This window comes from Acipenser ruthenus, chromosome 12 (genome assembly GCF_902713425.1).
Source record: "Acipenser ruthenus chromosome 12, fAciRut3.2 maternal haplotype, whole genome shotgun sequence".
In the NCBI taxonomy this organism is placed as follows: Eukaryota; Metazoa; Chordata; class Actinopteri; order Acipenseriformes; family Acipenseridae; genus Acipenser; species Acipenser ruthenus.
This window is the reverse complement of record NC_081200.1, coordinates 36,301,170-36,325,445: the sequence shown is the minus strand read 5'-3', so window position 1 is coordinate 36,325,445 and position 24,276 is coordinate 36,301,170. Positions and strand designations below refer to the sequence as shown.

Below are 24,276 nucleotides of genomic sequence, written 5' to 3'. Positions count from 1 at the left end.
AAATTGATAATAGTTACACTTGATTCTTTTTTAATGTATTTTTGGCTACCAAGTTCTCTCAAGTCTTGTCTAAGCTAGCTTGTTGAATGATGATTATGTTTTGAGTTCATCATTGCATATTGATAAAACAACCTTACCTCCCAACATGGCACTGCTACGACAGATAGTATAGCTGGCCTGGCTAACCTAACTGTTGGTAAGTTTCAGTGTCCCCCCAATGTTGTTTCACCGCATTTAATCTTGCAAGGACCTTCATTTGCTGCAATTTCATTACTTAGAAAAATCTGGCATCAAAGCATGCATTGAAAGAAGTGTGTTTCCTCACTGAATACCCCTGGTTAAAAGTTCAGTAGTAATAATAGGTTCATTAGTTTTATTTAATTTTCGATTAGGCTGGCCAGTTTTAAATTACTCCCTGGGCTACCAAGGAACATGTGCTGTCGACAGACATGCTAAATTTAATTGCTTTTTACTTTTATTAAATGTTTATTATTATTTTTATTGTGAAAGCAATTTTTCTCCTAGAAACACTGGACAGTACTTTTAAAGTCTTACAAAGTAAAGCTATGACTGTTTTCTTAAATCGCCTTCTCCTCTTATAAAATGAGACCCTTGTGGAAAACAGAGGGCTCTTTATATGACCCCTGATGATAATTCATGTTTAAACAGGATAGCTCATAGAAGCTTTCATTTTTTTGTATGTATTTATGTTGTTAAAAATGATAAGGCAAAGTTTAAATCCATCCCAATGAGTTTTAATTTGTCTTACCAGTACTGCTTTTGTAAAGAATTTAAACAGGGACCCTGAACCTTCCAACTCCTGCTCTAATAGCTTCTGACGAAAGGGAACCTCTCCCCTCCGTCACCTGCATTGCCTGATCCCTGCTGCAGTTAAACCCTGGACCCTTTCTATCTGCTGTGGTTTTACTGTGTGTATCCACAGTCTGCTGCTAGTACTGCTGCTTAAAAACCTGTTAACCTCAGCCCAATTCAATTCACTTTTTTTCTCTGGAGAAATAAAAGCTCATCTAGTAAACAGCACAGATTGGGAGCAGTATTTATTTTGATCACATCATCATCAATGAGGGAGTTCATTCAAACCAATCAAGTAAATATGCGTAGCTACTTGTAATTTCCCACCCAGCTAAGAAGTTCATTAAAGTTGGTCTGTTTTGGATCTGCAGTATGGTAATGTTGTCTTAAGCTTGCTAGCACTGTTTAAATAAATAAAGTGATAATAGTTTTTTCAATAGGATTATAGTTTGACTCTGAGAATGCAAGTTCATTCAATCCAGGTACATGCATGTCTGACTACAAAAGTATAGTTCGAGTAGTTTAATAATTTTCCAATCCAAAGACTGAATGTTCTTGTATCCTCACCAGTAAGACTATTCACTAGTTTCAGAAGAGCAGTGTTTATTGTTTTGTTTATTTGGGGTTGTGGAATTCTATTAATTCCACACTCCATATATAATAATAATTCTTCCCAGTGTACTGTGCGGTAGAACTTTATTTATTATATTTAATATACCACTGTGTATAACTGGTTTCAGGTTTTTTTGCTTGCTTGTTTAATTTCTATGCAGTTCCCGGGGGTGGATCACAAGTTTCTGTTTTCTGTACTGACAACAGAATATCAGGGTGTTTTAATAAGTCAGTTGTCAGGCGAGAACCTTGACCATAGCTACAAAATTGCTGACTTTGGATTTTCATATCTCTGGACGGTCCTGTTTTAAATGCTGTTGATTTATTTTTAGTTGCTCTGATGTACTATTCCTTGCCTAAAGAGCCAAGAGAGGAAACTGTGGAGATGTTATCCGGCATCCTTTTTCACAGCAGGACAGAAAGGAATTAGTAGGAATTAATGTTGGTTTTCCTTTAGTAGAGAAGCACTGTCTGTTTGGCTGGCTTTGTCCCTAGCCCTGCATGCTTGGCTGGAGAAGCGCTAATGCTCTGATTTTTTTCTCTTTCATAGATGGCCAATGTGTTCCAGACCTGAGGTCTAAGAGGCAGCATGGCCTGGGTGGGGAGGAACTTTGGCCTAGCATTCAGATCTGTGTTGGTTTAAGGAAAACGTTTATTAAGCCTCTAAATGAAAAAAATGTACATTGTCAAGCTGCCAGCTTCCTTAATATTCTACTGAGTTTTGTAGAAAAAAAAAATGCACATCTGTATCCTTTGCACAGTACTTGCGGTGTACTGTAAAATAATTGTATTATTTTTTTTTTCTCCCCAGCGTATGACAAACTAGGCTTCCTGGTGAAACTTGATGCTAAACTGTAAGTAAACCCTCTTATAACACAATATGCCTGTACCTTTTATTTTGTTGCTGTGTGCATGACCCTTTCGACTTGTAAATCCAGTAAGAGGTGCTATTTTTTTTTTTTTTTCTTAAATTGATTACAGTAAACAATATCCTATTTTTCAGACAAATCTAGCGAACATCTTTCCAGTCTCTTAGTGGACTCAATCACAGAGTCATCCTTTATTTTAACCACTGCAGTTGAAACATTGAGTGCCCACATTTCTACTGACAGAAAACGCACAAAGAATGTATCTCCACCTGGGGCTGTTTCATGTATCTCCTCTAATGTTTCAGACAGCAGGGTGATGTGACCAGGGCTAGAAAAGGAACAATACACACTATGTCCTACGCAGAGCAGCACAAGCATGTGCATGCATTGAATTGTACAGATTTCTCTTTTAGCATGAAAGATGATGTTTGGCATTTATAGCCTCATGTTACAATTACTTTTGCTACAGGCTTAAGTTGCAATTACTAACATTTAACATTAAAACAAAAAAAAAAGAAATCAAAGAATATACACACTGTTGTAAATGTACATCAACGGGGTGAAAATTCATCAAACTGGATCCTGGAGACAAGTAGCAGTAACAAACAGAGGGATTACTGCTCTCAGACATAAGAACCGCACTGCTGAGAGAACAATACAAATCACACAATTCCACATTAAGATATCTAGTGAGTGCCAACAGAGCCCCTCTGTCTGTACACAGCAGTTACATCATACAGCAATTACATTGGTAATTTATTTTGAACTGCTTACCCACCATTTACAGTGAATTCTAAAGCCCAGTTTTCCTGTTTTGAAGGGAATTTGGTGTAATTATTTATTAATTGTCTAGTTTTAATCATTCAGGGTAAAAGCGATCTAAAACAAAATTGCTGAGTGTAAAGCACCCTTGTTTGTCCAAATATAGGTTTAAAGAACACACGTTTTGCCCTGGTCCGTTTTTTACCCCCCGGCAAAGTTCTCAGGATTCTGTCTTCCTGTTTTTTGGTAACACGTCTGCATGGTCAGTGTTTCTTGAGGCAGGGTGGTGGGACAGGATCCTGCAGAGTGACGCCGTGGATAATGGCTTACACTCCGATATCACTGATGACAGAACCAGCTTCATTAAACACAACCTGTCACGAGAGGTGATGGTCTGTATGGCATTCAGCTGTCGCACACTATCGCACATGTAAAAGAGCCCAGTCTAAAACAGAACCGGCTATCATTGCAACATTTACGCAACTTAATAGAATAGTGAAACCACTTAGGCACTGGGTTATGGGACACTCCTAAATGTAAAGGATAAAACATTCGATTTCTATAAAATAAACTCTGCATATCACTTGAAAGGCTTATGCACTGCAGCTGACAATATATTGATGAGTCTTGCTGGATTTTATCTGCAGGACTTGGGTTACTAAGCTTCAGCAAGGGGGAAAGCTTCCAAAACACTATCTTAACATTCTTTAGTTATATATTTCTTTAAAATTGTTGGTATCCCTGCTACCTTTTAAATACATTTGTATACAGTAGGGGAGAAGGCCAAATATTGTATTTAGCAGCAGTGTGGAGTGGTGGTTAGGGCTCTGGACTCTTGACCGGAGGGTTGTGGGTTCAATCCCCAGTGGGGGACACTGCTTTTGTACCCTTGAGCAAGGTACTTTACCTAGATTGCTCCAGTAAAAACCCAACTGTATAAATGGGTAATTGTATGTAAAAATAATGTGATATCTGTATAATGTGAAATAATGTATAATGTGATATCTTGTAACAATTGTAAGTCGCCCTGGATAAGGGCGTCTGCTAAGAAATAAATAATAATAATAATAATAATAATTTACTGTACTATCCTCAGTGCATTTTACAATAAGCACTCCCACACACACACACACATGCACATGCAGGTTTTCAAATTAGTACAGGCTCCACACTGAACAGCAGAAGGAGTCCTGAGCTTGTTGGATCGGTGGGGAGTTTGAAATGGTTCCAAAGCCAATAATCACTTGATGCCAGGTTCAGTTCAGCAGGACTAGAGAGAAGGCAGGAAACCTGAATTACAAGGCGGCTGCCTCTCTGAGCCCTGTTTATTTGAGTTTGGCTAATTTTAAGCAGGTTATTAACGAGCAGGTCAAAAGCTGCCTTTTCGAGGAGTAATTAATATTATGGTGTGAGTTTTTTTTATGCAGGTCTGAACTCTTTCTACTGTTATGAGAAATGAGCTGTTGATAAGTGGCAATCCACACCAGGCTCTTTTTTTTTTCTCAGAATTATTTATGCAACATCATACAGACATTTAACTTGACATGAACTCCCACGAAGGAAGATCATAAACAATGACTTCAAAGTAGAAATGCAACTTGGAAACACCCCCCCCCCCCCCCTCCATCCCTTCCTCATATTTAAGAAAATAATTCTGTAAACAAGATATATAGATAGGAAATCTAGAAGTGATATATAGTGGAAATTAATGTATGTCAGGGAGAATAATAATACTGTGTAAATGTGGTAGGTAAGCAAGTCTAGAATAATGTTGTGTGTGTGGTTTTTTTTAATTTTTTTTTTTAATTTAGTCGTCGCCAATGGTTTTTACCCCGGTTTTCTCCCCAGTTTGGATTGCCCAATTATTATTTTTTTTTTTTATCCCGGTTCACTGCTGCAACCCCCCGGCGACTCTGGAAATGGAGGCTGAAACACGCGTCCTCCGAAACGTATTCCTGCCAATCATTTTTCGCACTGCGTATCCACAGCAAAGCCACCAGACCTATAGTGCCGAAGGACAACACAAATCTGAATGGCTCCACTGCAGACCCACAGGTGCTCTATCAGCCACAGGGGTCGCTGGTGCACGGTGAACCGTGGATTGCCCTGCTGACCTAATCCCTCCCTACCCGGGCGGCCAGTTGTACAGTGCCCCCTAGGAACCCATGGTCGGCAATGACATAGCCTGGATTTGAATTCGCGATCTCCAGGCTATAGGGCGCATCCTGCACTGCACGCGGAGCGCCTTTACTGGATGCACCACTCGGGAGCCACAGGTAGACTTTTTAATCTCGCTCACATAAGGAAACCTCACTTCGCTGTTGCCTGTGCAAGTCACACTTTCCATTTCATTGCCTGTCTAAACCCTTTCTGTCTTACTCTGTTTGTTTTGTAGCCCACTAGAGTTGACGTACAAATATGGCAATCTCAGCGAGGGAGCCTGCAAACCTGGGTATGCAGCAGCCAAGATGACGACCATCTATCCAAAGTAAGCAATCCCTTTCCGTTCGGTCCACAGCTGCCTGTTGGAAAAAGGTGGGAAACAATCAGTGGTACTTGAGCTCAAGGACTATCAGTGGGTTTAGTGTCATCTACAGTAGATGCAAAAACTAAGCAGTATTTTATGGAGTGCATTTTAAAGTTGTAGATGAGATGAGCCAAATGTGCTAGGACTAGGTAATTAGCAACAGTCAATTAAAATAATTTTATACTGCTATACTCTGCGTGTCTTCAAAGCTTTTCCTATGTATGGTCACCAAAAGTGTTCAGAAAATCTAAAGTTTATTGGTGGATTTTTAGCAGCCAAAATGCAGGTATTTAAAGTAAAATGAGATGCTGCACAGAACAGTGAAGAGCGCTAACACAGTTGTCAGATCTCCTCATTCTCAATCATTTGAGTGTGGTCAAACCCTTAACCCTTGTGTAACCGCTGCTGCTCAATGCAGCTTCTCTGTAATGGGCTTTAGGGTTGGGGGACTTTTGAGAGACACTACTGTGTGTTACGCTTAAACAATAGAGAGTGATGGCTAATCATAATACATCTTGGATTGTATAGAATGCCTTTTTCATAAGTGGGAATGTGTAGGTTAATTCATGACCAACTCCCATCACCACCTACAGAAAAAGAAACCACTTTCAAAACCACACAGTTCTTTGTTTTCTGTTGCTTGTTGAAGAGGGACAGGGTGTTGTAGCCACTATTTCTTACACACAATAAGGGTGAAATGAGTCAACCCGCTCTAAAGCCACAGTGATAAAAAGCTGATTGACTGATTATGATGTCATTAGCTTTTAAAGCCCTTTTCCCAGACAGTGAGCTCCTGGTGCTGAATGTCATTGATCTATACAATAGACCACAAGTACAGCACTATTAACGATTAATACTAAACACTTGGGACATAAATAGATGCGGTTAAGTTGTGATATAGGGTTTATTATTTCTGATTTGCGAAGGGCAGCGTTTTTTCTGTCATTTTTACAGTACTGTGTTTTAACTTTATAAATCTTTTGTGTTGTGCATGTGACTGCGAATATAACGTGGGTGAGGTCAGAATCCGTAATGGAAGTGCTCCTTTTATATATGGCATACTAAGATACATATTCGAACAAACACTGCTTCGAATGCATACAGAACAATTGCCATGTTCCTGTTCTTTTCTGTGACAGCATTTATGAATGACAAATATCCTGCATAAATAACAAATTTAACACCACATGTGCACAGTGAGGAGGCAGGTTCCAAAAGAAGGTTCACTTACAAAGAGATTTGCTAATTGCATTAAAACTGGAAATAAAACTGAATAAATCGGGGAGTAGAGCTATTCGACTCTCTAAATAGTAGTGCATTTTACCACAGATCCTAGCTTCTTTGGCAATTCAGAACACACTACGATGATTGTTACTTTAAGAATGACTTCCTGTTAAATGCATAAATAAATAATGAATAGATATTTTGTTCTAAACCTGTGTCGATTTAAACTTAATAATACTTGAAACAAACTAGGACATAATCTCATTTAAACTGTGGTAGAAAAATTAAAAAGCCATGCAGATTGGAAATGTGTATCAAAGGAAGCTATTGTGTTTTTCACTATGTTCCCCATTACGCTATTCATTCATTCATCGATTCATCACTGTAAAGAGAGAGGTTGGTTTGTGGCATACAGTCTGAGTTTTTACATAGTTTTTGGGCTGTCTATGAAAAATACAGTATCTTTACAGTTAGCATTGGTAGCGGGCTACATAATTCCCAGTAAGGGGTCATGTAAAAAATGTAATAGCAGATAAACATGCATAACAAATTGGTTCTAATCTTTTAGATCAACCCCATTTGTGTTTCAAATTGGACCCCCCTCCCACCCCACCCCCCTTGTCATAAATCTGAGGCTGAAAGGAATTCTTTTAGTATCCCAGTGCAGAAAGAGAGTCAAAAGCCTGATTCGCACGGGACTAAATATCACCACATAAACAGGTGGTTTGGGAATTATACCGACATCGATAAAATGTAGTCCTGTACGAACCATACATTTCTTTCTAGGCCAGATAATTTTGTCAGAGGTCCTCAGGCTTTCTTTACAGGACATCGGAGCCTTCTGTAAAATTTCAAAACTCAAGCGTCCTGTGTCTTTTTACTCCCATGCAAATCGACCATGTCAGTATTATGTTAGAATTGATATAGCATTTCCGGGGTATTTGCCGCAATGCAATGCCAGCTTTCACAATAAACCATAATATAACATCTACGTTCAGTAAACCGTTACTGTTGGGCATATTGGGACGGGCGAAAATACAAAACGTTATTGTCAACTCTTAAAAATTAATGCTTTTTATGGTGAATTTCAAGATATATATATATGGAAATACATATCACACGGAAAACTAAATGGTTATTCTAGCCTTTGGAAAAGAAGGTACAACGAAATCAGTTATTTACACCCAGTTCATTGTTTACAAATCATGCACAAAAGCGCCTTCTCTGGCCACAACATCGCATTTAATTTGAATTTACCGACTTGATAAAAACGAATGCTGATACCAGAATACATGATATTTCTCTATTTATTTATTTAAAATTTGTCTGCTTTTGACTAACTCTGAGGACACCTGCTTTTTAGTCCTGCGTGACTCATGTCTAAAGTCTACAAGCAGATCTAGATTGATCTCTTCTTTGGGTTCCAAAGCAGACAAATTAAATAAATAAATAAAGAAATATAATGTATTCTGGTATCTGCATCTGTCACCTTACAGTACATAGAGAACATCAAAGGGAAAACAGAGGGCACAATTGCCAAAGTATTCCTAAATTCTTTTATTTGACTTGGTTTGCCTGTGTGACAGTGAGTGAACTCCATGTGAGATACAGTGTGAAGGACAGACAGACGGAAAAAGCATCATTTTAGTATGCTGTGCTCCACAGCCTTATAGTAAGTTCATAGACCAGAAACCATACTAGGGAAATTGCTTAAGGGAATTTTTGATCACTGAGCTAATGGAATAAAATCATTGATAGATGTACAAGGCTTCAGCTTGAAGTCATTATTTTATATTATAAATCCAACTTTTGAATAGATTTTTAAAATATTTAATATAATTATCTTGTGGTTTACTCAACAATAACTACTGAACAAACAAAGAGGGAAGGCTTTGCCTTTGGAAAGCAGACTGAAAGATGATGTTCTCTGACAGACTCTTGTTATTGGCTCATTTTGTAAATTGATTTTTGTCCTGCACGCTATGTGCAGGTTCAAATTTTTTTTTTTTAATGTGATGTGCAATATACTTGGGTTAAGATCTTGTCACAACAAATCTTAACGATGCACCAGCAAATTGAGGTTGGTTACATTTTTAATTTTTCATGTTGGTTTTCGACTTCATATGGATTTGAATATGACAGGTAGTGTAGGAAAGAGCAGATTTGGATTTTACAGATACAGTATTCTATGGTGTTTTTGCTACTTGGGTAATATACAAGGGATGTAAGTCATGCGTGTTTAAATAGAGGTACACGTTCTACACGCCATTATGGTACAGTACTGTATGTGGTTTCGTTTTGTATTTGTTCATTCAAGACAAAAGCTTTACATCAGTGGTAATCTATTTCGGTCTGCATGTAGCATGCTAAGCTGTAACGTTAGAGGCGCATTGGCTTGAAGAAGTGAGAGGGAAGTGGAGAGAATAAAACCCACGAAAGAAACCAAGCGACCGTAAGGCAATGCTGATAAGGAGAACTTAAAGTAGTTTATGTGATTGCTTCTGTAGTATTGTCTCGCTCTGAATAGGGCTTTTTTTATTAGTTGTCAGACAGAAAATTCTCAGTGATAATATTAATGAACCAATTCTTTACCACTATTTGATTTGTCCTCGGGATGCATACTTTATTTTTTTAATAATTCTAATATGCAGTGCAGACAAGTGAAGTGAGACAGTATTTATGGATGGATTGGAGCAAAAGCTACAGCAATCTCAGTCAAACCTGTTTAGAATGTGCTCTTTCCTAGTTCTGTTGTTGCATAATTGGTCAGGTGTTGTATTGTGATCCTATGGGCCCCTTATACTGTCATCAGACCTGTCCGTACGGGCATGCAATTCGATTACACTTCTTGGATCTTGGTGATATTTCAGCCGATGGGCATTGGGTGAAGTGCGGTTTTCCCTGTTTGTCAGATCTGGTGAACCTGATACAGCCAGGCAGCTCTCCTTAATGAAAGAGTGATGGAACAAAGTTAAGAGAACTGTCATTTAATCAGCCCAACATCAGACAATTCCCTCCTAGATGCAGGGAAATGTGATACCACACCAACTGTGTGCTGTAGCACTAGCACTTAAAAAAATCAAGCGGTACCAGGACGTGCACTGCCTTCTGTTTGCAACCCCTTACAATGGAATGTCTCCTGCAGCTATCAGTACATTTTATACAGATTAATGATGAAATAGTAGAGTTACAGTGCTATTGGAGGGTTCAGTGTAGTAGGCGCTGGTGGACTCACGCATGGACCAGATGAACCCTGAAGCTGCTCCTGCTGTTGTTCTTATATTGCAAACCATTTTTTCACCAGCATGCAGTGCAGCGACGGAATCGGATAGTTCCTTATTCAGTGGGAGACAATGGATGTATTGGAACTAGAAGATTTGAAGAGATAGATGGGTTAAAGAGTCACCAAGCTTGGGGAGGTTGGGGTTGGGGGGGTGGAACTCTGAGAAAGAGCTCTAAGAGCGCATTGAATAATTCAGACTGTGAAAGGGCTCTATGCTAGTAAAGTGCTTTACCTGTGTACTGCTGTCAGAATGGATCTCTCACAGATCAGGATGGCGTTGCCCACTGGGAATGGGACAGGCTGTTGATTGGTGCAGAGGCTCATTTTGGCCCAGCCGCTCTCCAGCTTGTCCCTACCTCCCAGTGCGTGAGGCGGCTACGGGTTTCCCTGCTCCCTGGCTCTCGCTGCATGCCGTAGACACGCGATTGTGGAGGCTGCTGGGGGTGTCAAAGTAGCTCTGAACACAACGTAGCAGAGAAAAGCAACTCATAAATATAGCAGGGTTACAAAGCGAGAGGCTGGAGTTCAGTGTGAACCTAGAGCTAAGAGTCTGGGAATGGATTTTACACTGCAGTGCTGGAGGAGCAGAGCAAGTTAATCTTAGGAGCATTTGCTGAGCAGTAAATTCCATTACTATTAAATATTTTCCTAAAAGAGAAGTTGGTTGTTGTCATGAAAAGATGTTGACAGTAACGGAATACACATTTTCTGAAATAAGCATGAAATCTTTCAAAATCTAAAAAATTTAAAATTGCGAACGAAGACTGACAAAAAAGTCTCTTTCAGTGGAGGTCTGGGTTCAAGTGGAAACAGGTTAGAAAATAACAGCTGAAAGCTTCGCAGTAGCAAGGCATTCTAATTGTACAATTTAGTAGTACAGGGATGTAAATAAGACTCTTGATTGCATAGCAGTTTCACCCATTCCAGGTTTTAGTACAAGTTTGATCAGTGAACAAAACTGCAAAAAATGACACCTGGGGTTTAGAAAGTCTTATCAAAGGCTGGGTAGCTATAAAAACTTTTATTACTTTATAGCCGGATACAGTAGGGGATGCATATTGCCTGCAACTTGGATATTATGGAGGTACATGTACACGCATCATACATCTAATTGTGATGAAATTTGTTAAGCACAAGTAATTGAGAGTATCAGAATCTGTGGTTATAAGAAGATACTTGTCTGTCTCCTTCATGTACATCGCTTATTATTAATTATGCATACAGTCTAGTGGATGTAGGACATTGATCTACTTTTTCATCCAATTTTGTATATACAGTAGAGCCGTGGATATCATACTTGTGTACAGTATATATGTTGAAGACTGACCTGTGGGTCAGAGGCAACACGAGATTCTCATAAACGCAGAAACTTTGCTGAGGACCTTGTTTGTCTGTCTGTGGTCTGTGCTCTTTTGGTTCCCAGATTTGTGTTGCGGCTGCAGCGTCTGTCTTCTCCAATCGGCCTATTCCCACAGACCTCGAACCAGCCTGCTGGCCTGGTGCTTTCACACACAGACATTATCTGTCATCTTTTTGAAGCGCTGGTTTGTAGTCCCCCCCACCCCCCCCCGCTCTGAAAGTCTTCCTGTATTTCTTCAAGAGTTTCTAGTACTGCGGGAAAGGCTCTCGGATCGGATGCTTTTAGAGCCCATTAACGGTCCGCAGAAACGGAAATAGAAGGAAGGTGACAGGTTTCTGATTAAGTTGGGAATTTGGGATGTTGAGGATTGTTTCTCTCTCTGAAGAATTAAGGTCTATGGATCAGGCACCAGTTAAGTAACTATGTTAAAGTACACAAAATGATTCCAGTAAATCTTATTTAATGAAAGTTACCACCATTTGTTTATCTAATATTTTCCTATATATAAAATATATAAACATGCATTATTTTTACATGGGTATTGGGGAACAAAAATTACCAAAAAAACAAAACCCTTTTTGTACCTGCTCTGCTTAACTGCTTTGGTCTTATATTTCTTAATGTGTCTGCTACAATCATAACCGTATCTTTGCAACATGTGGTCTATTGAAGTCCAAACAAAAAAGGGTTTCTTTACACTTTGCAACACATCACAAAAAAACATTGGTAGGGCAGTCAGGCAGTCTGTTGAAAGAGGTTACTGCTGAGCACCCAGAAGCTTTAATTTTGAAGAAGACCAAAGGATTTAAATTCTGTGATTTATTTGTAACAACTATACCTGGTTATTTAAGACTGCCGTAGAAATCGAAGCAGGCTAGGAGATAAGAAATAAGAAATGTATTCAATCCTTCAATTGAATTCTTCAGTATGTAAAAGGCAGTTGAGGGCACAAATCTGAAAACCGCAGTACGTTCTTGCTGTTTTGGCAATAACAACTAACTAACCGAGGGTGCTTTTAAAATCTATATCCGGAGGCCCTTTTACTAATGGTGTATACAAAGTTCAAACAAACAAACGATTAGAGAATACATAGCAGTGTGCCCCTTGATCAGAGAGAGAATCCTGTGCTGCAGATTTAATAAGAGGTTGGAGAGCCAAAATCGGAATGGAAGCCTACAGTATTCCCGTTCAACGTACTCATTTGAAACCTGAGAGATATAAAAAAATCGAACCGATTTGGACTAAAACTTTGTGTTTTTAATTTTTATTTATTTATTTATTTATTTATTTATTTATTTATTTATTTTGTGTTTTTAAAGCCAACATCCTTCTAAAACAGTTTCATAGATTTAAGCCATTAAGAAAATATTTTTCTCCCCTCTTTTCTGAATGGTGGTTTATTGGCATTGTGGCAGCTGTGCTACACTGCTATTTATTTTGACTCAACTTTTTTTTGTTTGTGTTCAAATCGTGCTTTGCTTGTCCTAATAGATCTAGAAATCAATTAAATTTGGTCCGTGAAGAAGAGGAGCTCAGGTCCTCGGTGGTCAAAATTAAGAGCATAAATGTACATTTACAGTAAAATCCCTTTTCCAGAAGGGGTTTGCAAAAGAAAATAAAATAACGGTTCTCACCTCCTGATTCAAAAACAAATACAGTATACGGAAACACATTCCATGCTAAATTACCGATAATATTCAACGGCTGGTAGCTAAAGAAATGTTTAATTCGAGCCATGTACTGTAACATATGTGCATTCATTAGGGTACACACACATAGAATACACATAATGAGACTGAATAAAAAATGTTTCTAGTGACCCCGCAAGTCAACAACGAAGCTCTAGCGCAGGAACCCAACAGTGACCCCAAGTAATCCCCCCCCCCCCCCCCCCCCCTCCACCAGTCTGGTGTGGACCGTGTGGAAGACAGATTGTTGTCATTTTGACTTTAAAGAAGCCAGCAGTATTTGCAGTCAGCCCGGGTTAAACAGAGGGAACAACATGGATTGAAACATCATTCAGCTTTCTTTCTTTTGCTGGAACACAAAGGCTGGCAGTGATTAAAGAAATGCCTAATCCTAATGTTATGAAATGGAAATGGAAACACATGCATATTTGCTTTGTCTGTATTAATTGGTTTTCGCAGATTGATTGTATTCCCTTGTTTTTGAAGTGGAACTGAATGTTATGCTACTTGTGTGCCAGCGACCTTGATTGTAACTTTTCATTTATTTTAAATTTTTGTAGTGGGTGGTTGTTGGTTTTTTTTTTTTTTTTTTTTTTTAAAGACGACAAAAAAATCAGTTATCTAGATCAGTTATCTTTTATTGTTTTATGTTCATTTTAATTGTACATTTGCTCTACCACTGGCAAAAGGGTTTGGTTGAGAGATCACCCTTTTTAAACACTGATTCAGACAGATAAGCCCAGTGAAAAAGTCCAGTCCTATTCCCTAGTGATTAATGGCATTCATTCTCTGAAGCCACTTTACAAGAATGGAAGGGGAACTTGGTGCACTGTAAACGTTTTTTGGGACTTTTAAGTCTGTGGAGCGTACAAGCCAGTGATTGGTGGAGTAAAGGTAGAATCTTTGATTTGAGGTTTGTTGTAACGATCCCGCAATTTTACCAACCATTTGTTAGTTTGCTGTGAGTCAACAGCTCAGAATCACCACTACTGTGTCCTGCATTCACACAGTGCACACTTGCACCAGAGTGGCACCGCCCCAAAAGAGTTCGACCTACTTATAACCCTGTAGTCTGGTTCCATAAGAAAGAGACTGTGCTATAACAAGAATGCAAGTGAAATGGCATTATGTGGAAAGGTCTTCTGTTTGAAAGGCCATCCTTATTAGGCTACAGCACAGTGATTCTATACTGGAATCAATATTGTGTACCCTCTATGAATGCTACTGGAGCTGCCAGTTCGCTATACACAGTTCTCATAACAAGCATTCCCACTAAAGGCTACAGTAAAGAACTTAAGTTTGAGTTAATAAAATCATTTATAACCTGGTTTGTTGCCATAGGTACAGAACTCTTGAGCACGAATGCTGGCCACTTTCCTTGAAAGAAGAACTGAGGGGGCGCCTGCACTACGGCAATGTGGGACAGGACAGAGACAAAAGCCAGTATACTTTAAGCAGCCCCCTCCCTTTGTTTAAATGTTAACGTTAATGACAGTGGCCAGTATTCGTGCTCAAGAGTTCTGTACCTATGGCAACAAACCAGGTTATCAATGATTTTATTTAAACAGCTGCCCCCCTCCCCGGGCTAATAATAGTGCTTAACACTCATGACACTATAGAGACTCGTTACACAAGCTAGTGTTTATTTAGCGCTCAGGAGGATTGTAGCTGTAGGATCTCAATGTCTGTCCACTCAAATTAGTTGGTCTCTTATTTAAGATACCCCAGAAAGCAGGACTTTTTTGTTTGTATGTATCTAGCAGTTGACCTTTGCAGGATCTTGTTTCAATCCCTGTAGTACTGACACATGTTGATAATATATAATTGGTTTGCACTTGCATAATAAGTATTTATTAATAAATGATCAGTTATTTTATAATCTGTTTGTATCGATTTCTGCCCCCATAGAAGTTCAGTCATTGTGTATATGTTCAGTTGTGAAGTTGCTTTTAACCTGTTTACATTTATTCTTTTGAAGTTGGTTGGCGTCAATGTCAGCCTTGTGTATGAGGGGAGAAGAAACCAAATCTAAATGAATACTTCTTTATTCCTCTGTCCATGTGATCTTGTAAGCAAGTGTTTGTGTCCGCGTGCAAAAACCTGTCTGTGATGAAAAAGTACAGTGATTTTTTTTTTATTATTTATGTATTTTTTATATATAAACAGTTCCAACAAATTGTCAACCCTTAGAAAATTCTGGCCACCCCTGAAGAATGGAATTAAATTGTTTGGATTGCAGTTTTAAATCATATGTCTCATTTCAACTCATGTTGACCGGTTACAAAAATATTATCGCCCCCAGTGAGAGATAGCAGTTTTATGGCAGGCAGAACCTTGTCAGGTTGCTTAGAATTCTTGCTGTGGTTATTTATAAGTTTGATCTTGCCCCCACTAAGAAAAAAGGTTTTGCCCTTTTAATTAATGGTACTTTGTTTTGGCACATATGCTCTGGTTTTTTAGAGGATGATTTAGAGGCCTGGCTTACACCGTTTTGTCAGAGTTTTTCAAAATGACTGACACTGTCTGCTGTTTTAAGCCAGTGTGGAAAACCAAAGTGTTGCAATTATTTAAGGAACCAAACTCTTTCAGCAGAAAGTTTTTAGCTACAACTTAACACCCTGACCCCCACCCCCCATCTCCTTCCCCCAAACCAATTTGTGAACAAATTACCTGTAATTGGGCTGTTGGTATTATACACTGGAAAAATCAGCCCAACTCCAAAGTAAATGCCTCTGCAGCCCACAGAGGCATGCTTCACACACAGCTGTTTAATGGTCCTTTCCAAGTTGGACCCTGAAGCTGTGAGACCTCACTGTACTGATGCTGTCACTGGTCTCCTAAGCAGCCCGTAAAAGCTAATTACAAAATATTTATCTTCATGGATAAAATAAAGGTTTGCCGACCTCCCCTCCAAAAACGTGTGAGAAACCACTTGACCTGGGGAGCTGCTTGTTAAGAGCTGATGTCAGAGAAATCATCTAGCTGAGAATGTTAGTGTGATGGTTGATTCACGTTACATGCTAGAGGCCTATGTGTTTAAAACAAATTATGTGAGTATAATTTGACAGAGAAAAGACTGTAGTGCAGAAACTTGGAGTCCAGGTGTTTTCCAGTGTGTGAACCCCGCTTCCTAGAGTAGTCCTCTCCACACCTGCTGAACCCTGTACTACTGTTCTTCCAGGGGAGAAATACCTAAGTGTAATGTGGCCTGTGCAGGTAAACAGCCTATGTAACCTTTTCAGAGAGTTTAAAATAGGGACAGTGATTGGCAATCTTCAGGCTCCGTTAAACCTCACCGCGTTCCAGTTCGGAGACAGCGAGATTTATCAAAAACCATTCATCTCGAACCATAAACCCTTTCAGCACTCGCAATTTGGGATCTGGCCAACCTGAGTCTTAGTGAGCTCCACAATGAGGCTGCCGGCTAGCGTTGCCAGACGGGACAGAGGGGGCCAAGGGATAAGTTTGAAATGCAGGTTTAAAATATGAATATTTGCTAGTGGACTTCTGGCCTCGCTATCTGTCTTTTTGTGTTTTGTTTTATTCCCTATTTTATGACAAAGTTGAAACATTGTTACATGGTAGGGTTTCATTCATAGGGGTGTGGAATTCAGATTTGGGCTGACATTGACAAATTATGTTATTTACAGGAAAAGCTTCTGATAAAGACAGCATCATGTTTGATGAAACCCTACAGTACAACAACATAACAAACGATGTGTCCCTCACTGGTCTGGTTTCAGTATCTATAGTTAGTCAGTGTGTAAAGCAGTTGATGTATGTGTGTCCAGGGAGATGGTGTGATGAAAACAATTGCTCTTTGCCCTGACACATGCATCACAATTTGCCATCCAGCCGTCGCCATTTCTGAAAGAAATTGCTTCTGTCTTAGATTTAGTGCAGGGCTGTTTCAGCTTGGGTCAGGGCAGCAGGAGTTCAATTTCAGATGGAAGCATGTGTGTGTGTGTCTGTGTGTCCCTCACTGGCCAGGAGTGTGAGAATGTTGTACGTGTTCTACCCAGGGCTGAGCAAGCTGTTTATACGCCTCTGACACCAAACTGCAACAAGAGCAGAGAGGTCACGGTAAAAAATGACTGGTAGCCACTTCTGTCTCCAAATCGCTTATCAAAGGGTTTAAGTGCTAGCAGCCCTAAAGCACATCATTCCTGGGTGATTCAGGTTCAAGGACTATGGGCCCTGTCTGTCTGGAGGGGGGTGGGGGGCTGGGTGGATTCGGAAGACACTGCCAAGATTGCACTTTGTAAATTAAGACAATCATCCTGAGTGAACAGGTCCTGTGGTGACCTTTCGCAATTCACTGCAACATAGCACACTAAAGATATGGCAGTGAACAGGTTTTAAATTGTCCATTACTGGCATAGGTACACTTTACTGGCATAGGTCTTAATTATAATCCTGTCTTTTCACACAGCATTCTAAGTCTGACAGAATGTCTGCCTCTGTATGTGAAATTATGCACTTTACACAAAATTATAAAATTTGAGACATTTACTAATATTGCTCCCCTAGAGCCAGAGTACTGTATTTATATTGCACTTAAGTGTTTATACAACAGTTTGTCTGGCTAATAATTTTATTGCTTCATCCATTAATTCAAACACTCAGTTTTAAATTCTAAAACGATAATGCCTTCATCAGTGCCTCTCTGCTTGACTTAATAATTTTACCTAAGCATTATTGATTACAAGCAATATATTGGCTCCAAAACTATAGAATTGATGTACTGGTACAGCAGTTCTTTACCTTCTAAAGAACTTCTTCGAAGGGATTGTCTTTGCATTCTGTGGAGACTTTCTGCTTTGTCATATGAGCAGAATCCTACAACTTAACTGTTCAAAAGATGTCTCTAAAAGTCTCTTGTGTCTTAATGTGTAGGTTTTGTATGTGTCTCAATAAGTGCCTGTAGGTTCTCTGTACCTGTTGGGTTTGTGGCTGTCCTTTCTCAGTACCATAAAGCAGAGTGAAAGAGAGGTAAAAGGTAGTGAGAAATATGACAGCTTTGTTCTGGACAAAGTATTGCCATGCAATCAAGTACATTTTATTTTGTTTTTCTTTCCAGGTTCACTAAACCAGCCCCAATGTTTCTAGATCGGAACTTTAAACGACTGTCAAGAATCGGTCATTATTTGCCTCCGTTTGGGGTCAAAACACAAGGTACTGTATTTTTTTTTATTTGTTTTATTTTTGTGTGGATATCCTCACTAGTCAATTGTTCTCTCTAGAAGGTTTTTAACTTTTTTTATCAACTGTACATTATTATTCCCTGTTTTTTTTTGTTTGACCTAATTAAAAATGCCCAATACACAAACCAATCGCAAGAACTGGATATTAAAATGTGACCTCCTATCCCACTGTCAAGCCCATTCCCCTTTTTTCAACTCCTCAAGCACCAGATGCTGCCAAACTGCTGAGCCCAGATAGAAAGAGCTCAACCTGGGAAGTTTCCGTCTGAACTCATGGGGCACCTGACCAGTAGGGTTTGCTGAAGTGTGATGATGACAATTTTCCTCCCCAACCCACAAGAGCACAAAAACCAGTGCAGATCTTGGTGTGGGCCTCCAGCCAAGATCTGCAACTGCGCAAGATCAGGATTTGAACCAGAGAGCTCCTGACCCTTCACAGCTGCTCGGAAGTGCTTTTACTGTATGAGCCATTGGGTACGCCTTATATAGCAGCACCATCAAAGAGTACTTACAGTGTAGAGCACTCTGCCATAACATACACTCCCAATGGGGATATCATAATTCTCAGCCCAGGGGAGAGATTTGAACTTATATTAAACAACATAGTAAAAAAACGAACCGCAGAGAAATGTGAAACTTGATAACAAAACACAGGTATAACCGGGGAGATCACAGCATCTCTAAATTTTGAATGATTGATTGTTGCATTACCAACACTTGCAGTCTTTCATTTTTTAAAGCTATTAACCTATTTGTGAAAGTTGGTGAGGTTTGTATTGAAAAAATAAGGCACAGTTTCATTAACAGTTGTTTTTACATTCCTACCCCATTGGTGCTTGCAGACGGCTGTCTTGGCAAGTTGCTATTTCATTGGTCCACAAACAAGTACTGTGAATTAAACAGTTATGATGCAGTTCTACCATTCACATTGCAGAAAATGGCGAAAATAATGGAATGAAAGGAAGGTGCTAACGAAAAATTAAGATACATATATATATTTATTTTCTGTTTCACTTGTGCAGCGAGCGACCGGGGGGCAGGGGGCTGATCGCAGACATTGTTGACAAAGACTGTAGGCCCCCACTCTCCTAGAAATAATCTGAAAATTTCGCATCTATAGCTCACCTTCAAACCATGAGCACCGTCTCTGCCTTTATCATAAGTGCTTTTCTGTTAAATACACTGACGGTACGCTTGCGAATTATACAACAATAACGAAGTCCTCATTTTTTTTTTTTTTTTATTCACATAACTGCGTACCAGTTATGTGAACCTCTGATTTATAGATCAAGAGGATAGAAGGCGTTGGAAAGGCATATTCTCTGCAGAAAACATGTAGACAGAATAAATACTCGTCGCAGTAACTACAGCCTGTTGTCTGCATTTTCTTTGTGGCCTGATGTTGATGGAGACAAACATGGGGATCCAGCGAATTATAAAAAACACCCCATGTTTAACAAGCATTTTTTGAAAAGGAAGTTGCCAGACATTTGATTCCCATAGAAGACAGAGTGAAAAATCAAGGGGTCACTTTAAAGTTTATTAACAGAATGTTAAGATTATTTTTTTTTTTAAGTTTAAACATTAAACTTAAAAAAAGTAGTGGGAAGGCCCTCCTTATCTTGTTTCATTGTTGCTTGTCCATGCTAAAATAGCCGGGCAATGGCCTGGCACAATGCTCCTTCTTCACCATAGCTGTCAGCACTAGCCTTCCTCCGTCACGCTCTGAGATTTGTACTTGTTCCTTAATTCCTGCACTCCAGACTGCTGTGCTGTGAAAACCCCAAGGACAAGAGTGTGAAGAAAGGCAAACTGCACTCGCTGAAGAGCAGAATATGTCTGGACTGTTGAATATCCCTGTGCTTTAAAACTTATCAGAGTGATAAAGAACACAATTTGTGCCAGAAAATGCCACTATCGAAACAAGATTGTGTTGGGTTGCTTTTCTATTTCCTGATTTTATAAACACCACACCAAAATCAGTTCACATGTGTATTCTGAGATTCTCTTTACAGTATTATCCATTTTCACAGCAAAATTATTTATATCACTGGCCATAGCAGTAGTTTAAACATTTGATGATTTTAATATAGTTTAATATTTGTATTGGTCCAATAACAATTGTTTTGTTGCCAAAAAATGTTTTATGCCGGGGGCGATTACATATGCACTTCATATATACTACTTCCACTTTACAACCAGCCCAATTTTCACATATTCATTTTGCTTCATGTTTACAAACCATTCTTTTTTGTACTCTATTTCTAAAATCATGCTTTTTTATTTATTTTTTACTTATCCATAGGTAAGCTCTCTTTATATGAATGATGGGAAGGGAAGGGGGGGGGTAAACAACATCAAATGGAATCTTAAATTCCAATTCTTGTTAAACTAAACAATTTCAACTGTCATAGTCTGTAGTCATTACTGTTTTTTTTTATACCTTTAATTATTAGCTGAGAGTTCTCACGTATGTCACAAACATATTACATGATCAATGTACTTTAATCTCACTTTAACACAAGTTCCAATGGACTCAAGCTAGATTCTCAATCAGTCATAGAATGAACCAGGGTAGACCACTAGACCACGACCATTACAGCCAGAGGTTAGGCCAAGCGTCTTTTAAACGGATATATTTCAAATTGCGTTTCAACCCAAGTCTCACCACACTACCCTCCTGGCTCAACTACATAACACCGCTTCCCAGAGCGCAATGGCACACAGCTGTCCTTCCAGTCCACAGCTGTGTCCATTTGGTCAGTCTTTCTCCTGGTCTGCTGGAAGTGAAGGGTGGGGATGAGATTCCAGGCCCACTGTAAGTCCCCCGTCTCCTCACATACTCTACCTAGCTGTCTTGAACGGTGAGGTATGAGTAATCCACTGTGCATCTTTTTCATGCTCCCTCCCTTCTAGTGGTTTTCTAGTGGTTTTCAACCTGTACTGGTACGTGACAGGCTTGCAACAGGTACGCACCAACATTTGTTCTTTTTGACGATATGTTTCCTCAACCACAATACTCCCTCAATCGCACCATCGTAATGTATCAATCTGCTTGTACCACTGAGTCACAGAGAAATGAGAAATTATGATGCAGGGCTCCTGACTGCGACTAAAATGGTTGCAAATGCGACAACAAAAATGTTTTGACAACTGTTAAATAAACTGAAGTGCGAGAAGGATGTTAACATTTTGATCGAATACAAATGCTTCTAAGTGCAGAGAGGTGCTGTAAACAACCTGCAGAATACGGGAATGCCAGTTTCTTGCAACAGTTGTGATGGTGACCAAACGTGTGCGAGTACTGTTGTGTAACAATGTAGCTTAAAATGAACAGTTGCATTTAAGAAGTGTGAAAAACTTAAATACACTTAAGGATTGTGTGTTGCACACGTACCATTAACACAATGCCCTAGAAACTTAAAATAGTCATTAATAAAGGGCTGTAATGAGGCAAAAAGCTTAACACTTAAACAAAAAATAAAGTGAAAAGGTACCTGTACTAAGCTGAAAAAAGTTATATTTGTGAACTCCAATAAACCAACGTTACCTTTTGCCAGTCAAGTTTTGTCAACACAAACTGATTTTGTTTTCGTCTGTTGCATCTTGCATGTCAGATATAATAGATTTGGTTACGTTGTTTGCCATCAGATTCCGCAGTTAGAGGATGAGCTGATGATATCTCTTCAGCCAAAAAAGCAGGCACGGTAATTTTAAGAGTAATGTTACCATAATGATAAACAGTAATGAGTGAGTTTTGTACTAAAGCAGGGTCAGCTGTTGCAGAGAAAACAAAGCTTATTTCTCAAACTGACCATGTTAAGAAATGTGAAAGCAGAACACACAAAAATACTTGGGACTGGAATTTGGAAGTGTACTGCTGGGAAAAAAAAATGAAGGGAATTAAAAATGAAATGTACTGCAGCTTACTCGATTGTAGTAAAAAAAACACCATTCACTGAATTTAGCTCTCAGATTGTGGTAATGAAAATATCTCAAATATATGAATGTGCTTGCTGTGGTGTATTTAATATCGAAAACAGCAGAACGAACACACTGCAATTTAAACTTGTTTTTACTGAAAAAGAAATGGTAACATGTAATCATAGAGCTGTCTGTGATACCTGCTGTCAGATCAGGACTTCACTAACACTGAGCATGGGAGCTGCAGCATGCTGTTTTCAATTTTACAACTGGACAATTAAAGGTGAGGTCACCAATTCCATTCACAACACTTGCAAAATATTTCAAATATGAACATGCTGAGTTTATTGTAGTCATAACAAAGACACAACAAACCTGCTTGTAATGGGGTAGGTCTGTTTTACAACAGCAGTTTAAGATTGCACATAGTTACTGGTACACCTGGTGGTCCCTGCTGGAAACACTGGTACTTGAGATGAAAAGGTTGAAAACCACTGCACTAGACATTGAGTTTGAGCCATGTGACACAGGGAATCTCCTCTCTGGCAGCAGTCAGAAAAGCTGCGAAGCTGTGGTCTGTGTACCTAAACAAATCCGCCTCCTCATGGAGTTTACAAGCCAGCACCGGTATTATGAAACACTGTGCGTGCCAGTGTGGATTTTTTTCAGGACAGCTGCTTTAAGTGGGGTCTGTTGGGTAGGGATTAAGGAGAAGGGTTTCAGATAAGCCAATGGCAGTGTCAATACTCAAAATCAGTATCATCTCAGTCCCATCAAGATGCTGTCTATATACAGTGTGTTCTGTATATTCTACACACATCTTTATATGTTCTGTCTTGGCTGTTTTAGTGCATATGCAGTGTCATGTCAACATGATCATGATATACTACACGCTAAATCACAAGGGTGCAAGTTGAGTAGAATAGAAGGACATATATATATATTTAATGAAAGCAACATAAGGTTAGCATTAGGTACTTTAAAAAGCTGTGGTAGCCAGTTTTCAAGTCTTCCCATGTTTGTAATGTGTTTTCAATAAAGGAAAGCAGCAATGGCATAAAAAATAGACACTTTATTTTGTATAACACAATAATTTTACCCCTTTTAAATGTCGAAGGAAACATCAACCTCTAAGGAATAGATTTACACAAACAGCTATGACCGAAAGTGTTGCATCACCTAGAATTTTAGGATTGAGACATATATATTATATGAACATAATTTAGATCTTTTATTTAACATCATGTAATCGAAGTCTAGGGAATAACAAGAAGAGACTGGAAAAGGAAGGAATGGATAAGAATGCAAACAAAAGTATTCAATGTTATTATAAGAGCGAAAAAACTGAAATGGCAGTGAGGGCCGGACATGTACCAAGAAGAACAGACCATCGCTGGACCAAGGAGATATAAAGCGACCAAAAAGAAGACCTCCAGGAAGATGGCATGATGAAATTAGGAAACACGCCAGAGCAATGTGGAAGAGGGACGCAGCAGACAGGCTTTTGTGGAAGAATCTTGGGGAGGTCTTCATCCAGCAGTGGATTGAAAAAGGCTGAAGATGATGATGATGAATTAAAGTCTAGCGGAATTGTAGTACAGTATTTCATGTTAGATTTTGTAATGTCTGATTAAAAAAATTAAATAAATACATTTTCAGTTTTTTGTTAAGTATATAGAAAAATACGTATGTAATTCAATATGTTTAACGGAACATTATTTAGCAGGTTTCATTCGACTTTATGAAGCAAAATGAGTTAATCCTATAGGGTGATGCAACATTTGGCCAGAGCTGTACTGTATATACTGAGTTTGTGGTTCCAGTCCTGAATACAATTCAGCTTCACATCAGTGTCAGTTAGTCTGTTAGTCTCTGTTGCCATATATATTTTGAGCGGGTTAAGAGAAATGCATAGATATGTAAAGTTAATAGGTAGGCTGGTTTTGAAAGGGAGCTAAGTATAGGTTTGGATGAGAGGTTACTGTAAATAGATGCTGATCTGAGGGTTCT

General features: G+C 39.1%; 1 protein-coding gene across 6 annotated transcripts in view; it reads left to right on the top strand.

Annotated features, from left to right (window-relative positions):
* LOC117416617 (CMP-N-acetylneuraminate-beta-1,4-galactoside alpha-2,3-sialyltransferase-like) overlaps positions 1-24,276 on the top strand; it is an 80,699-nt gene that overhangs the window by 22,251 nt on the left and 34,172 nt on the right. For 4 of the 6 annotated variants that reach the window (XM_059034992.1, XM_059034995.1, XM_059034991.1 and 1 more), the window contains exons 4-7: positions 1,976-2,023; positions 2,237-2,279; positions 5,452-5,544; positions 18,219-18,313. In XM_059034992.1, coding sequence (XP_058890975.1) covers positions 1,976-2,023; positions 2,237-2,279; positions 5,452-5,544; positions 18,219-18,313 — 279 coding nt within the window. The remainder of the gene's footprint in view (positions 1-1,975; positions 2,024-2,236; positions 2,280-5,451; positions 5,545-18,218; positions 18,314-24,276) is intronic. The other 2 variants (XM_034027875.3, XM_034027873.3) reach the window with 1 other exon arrangement.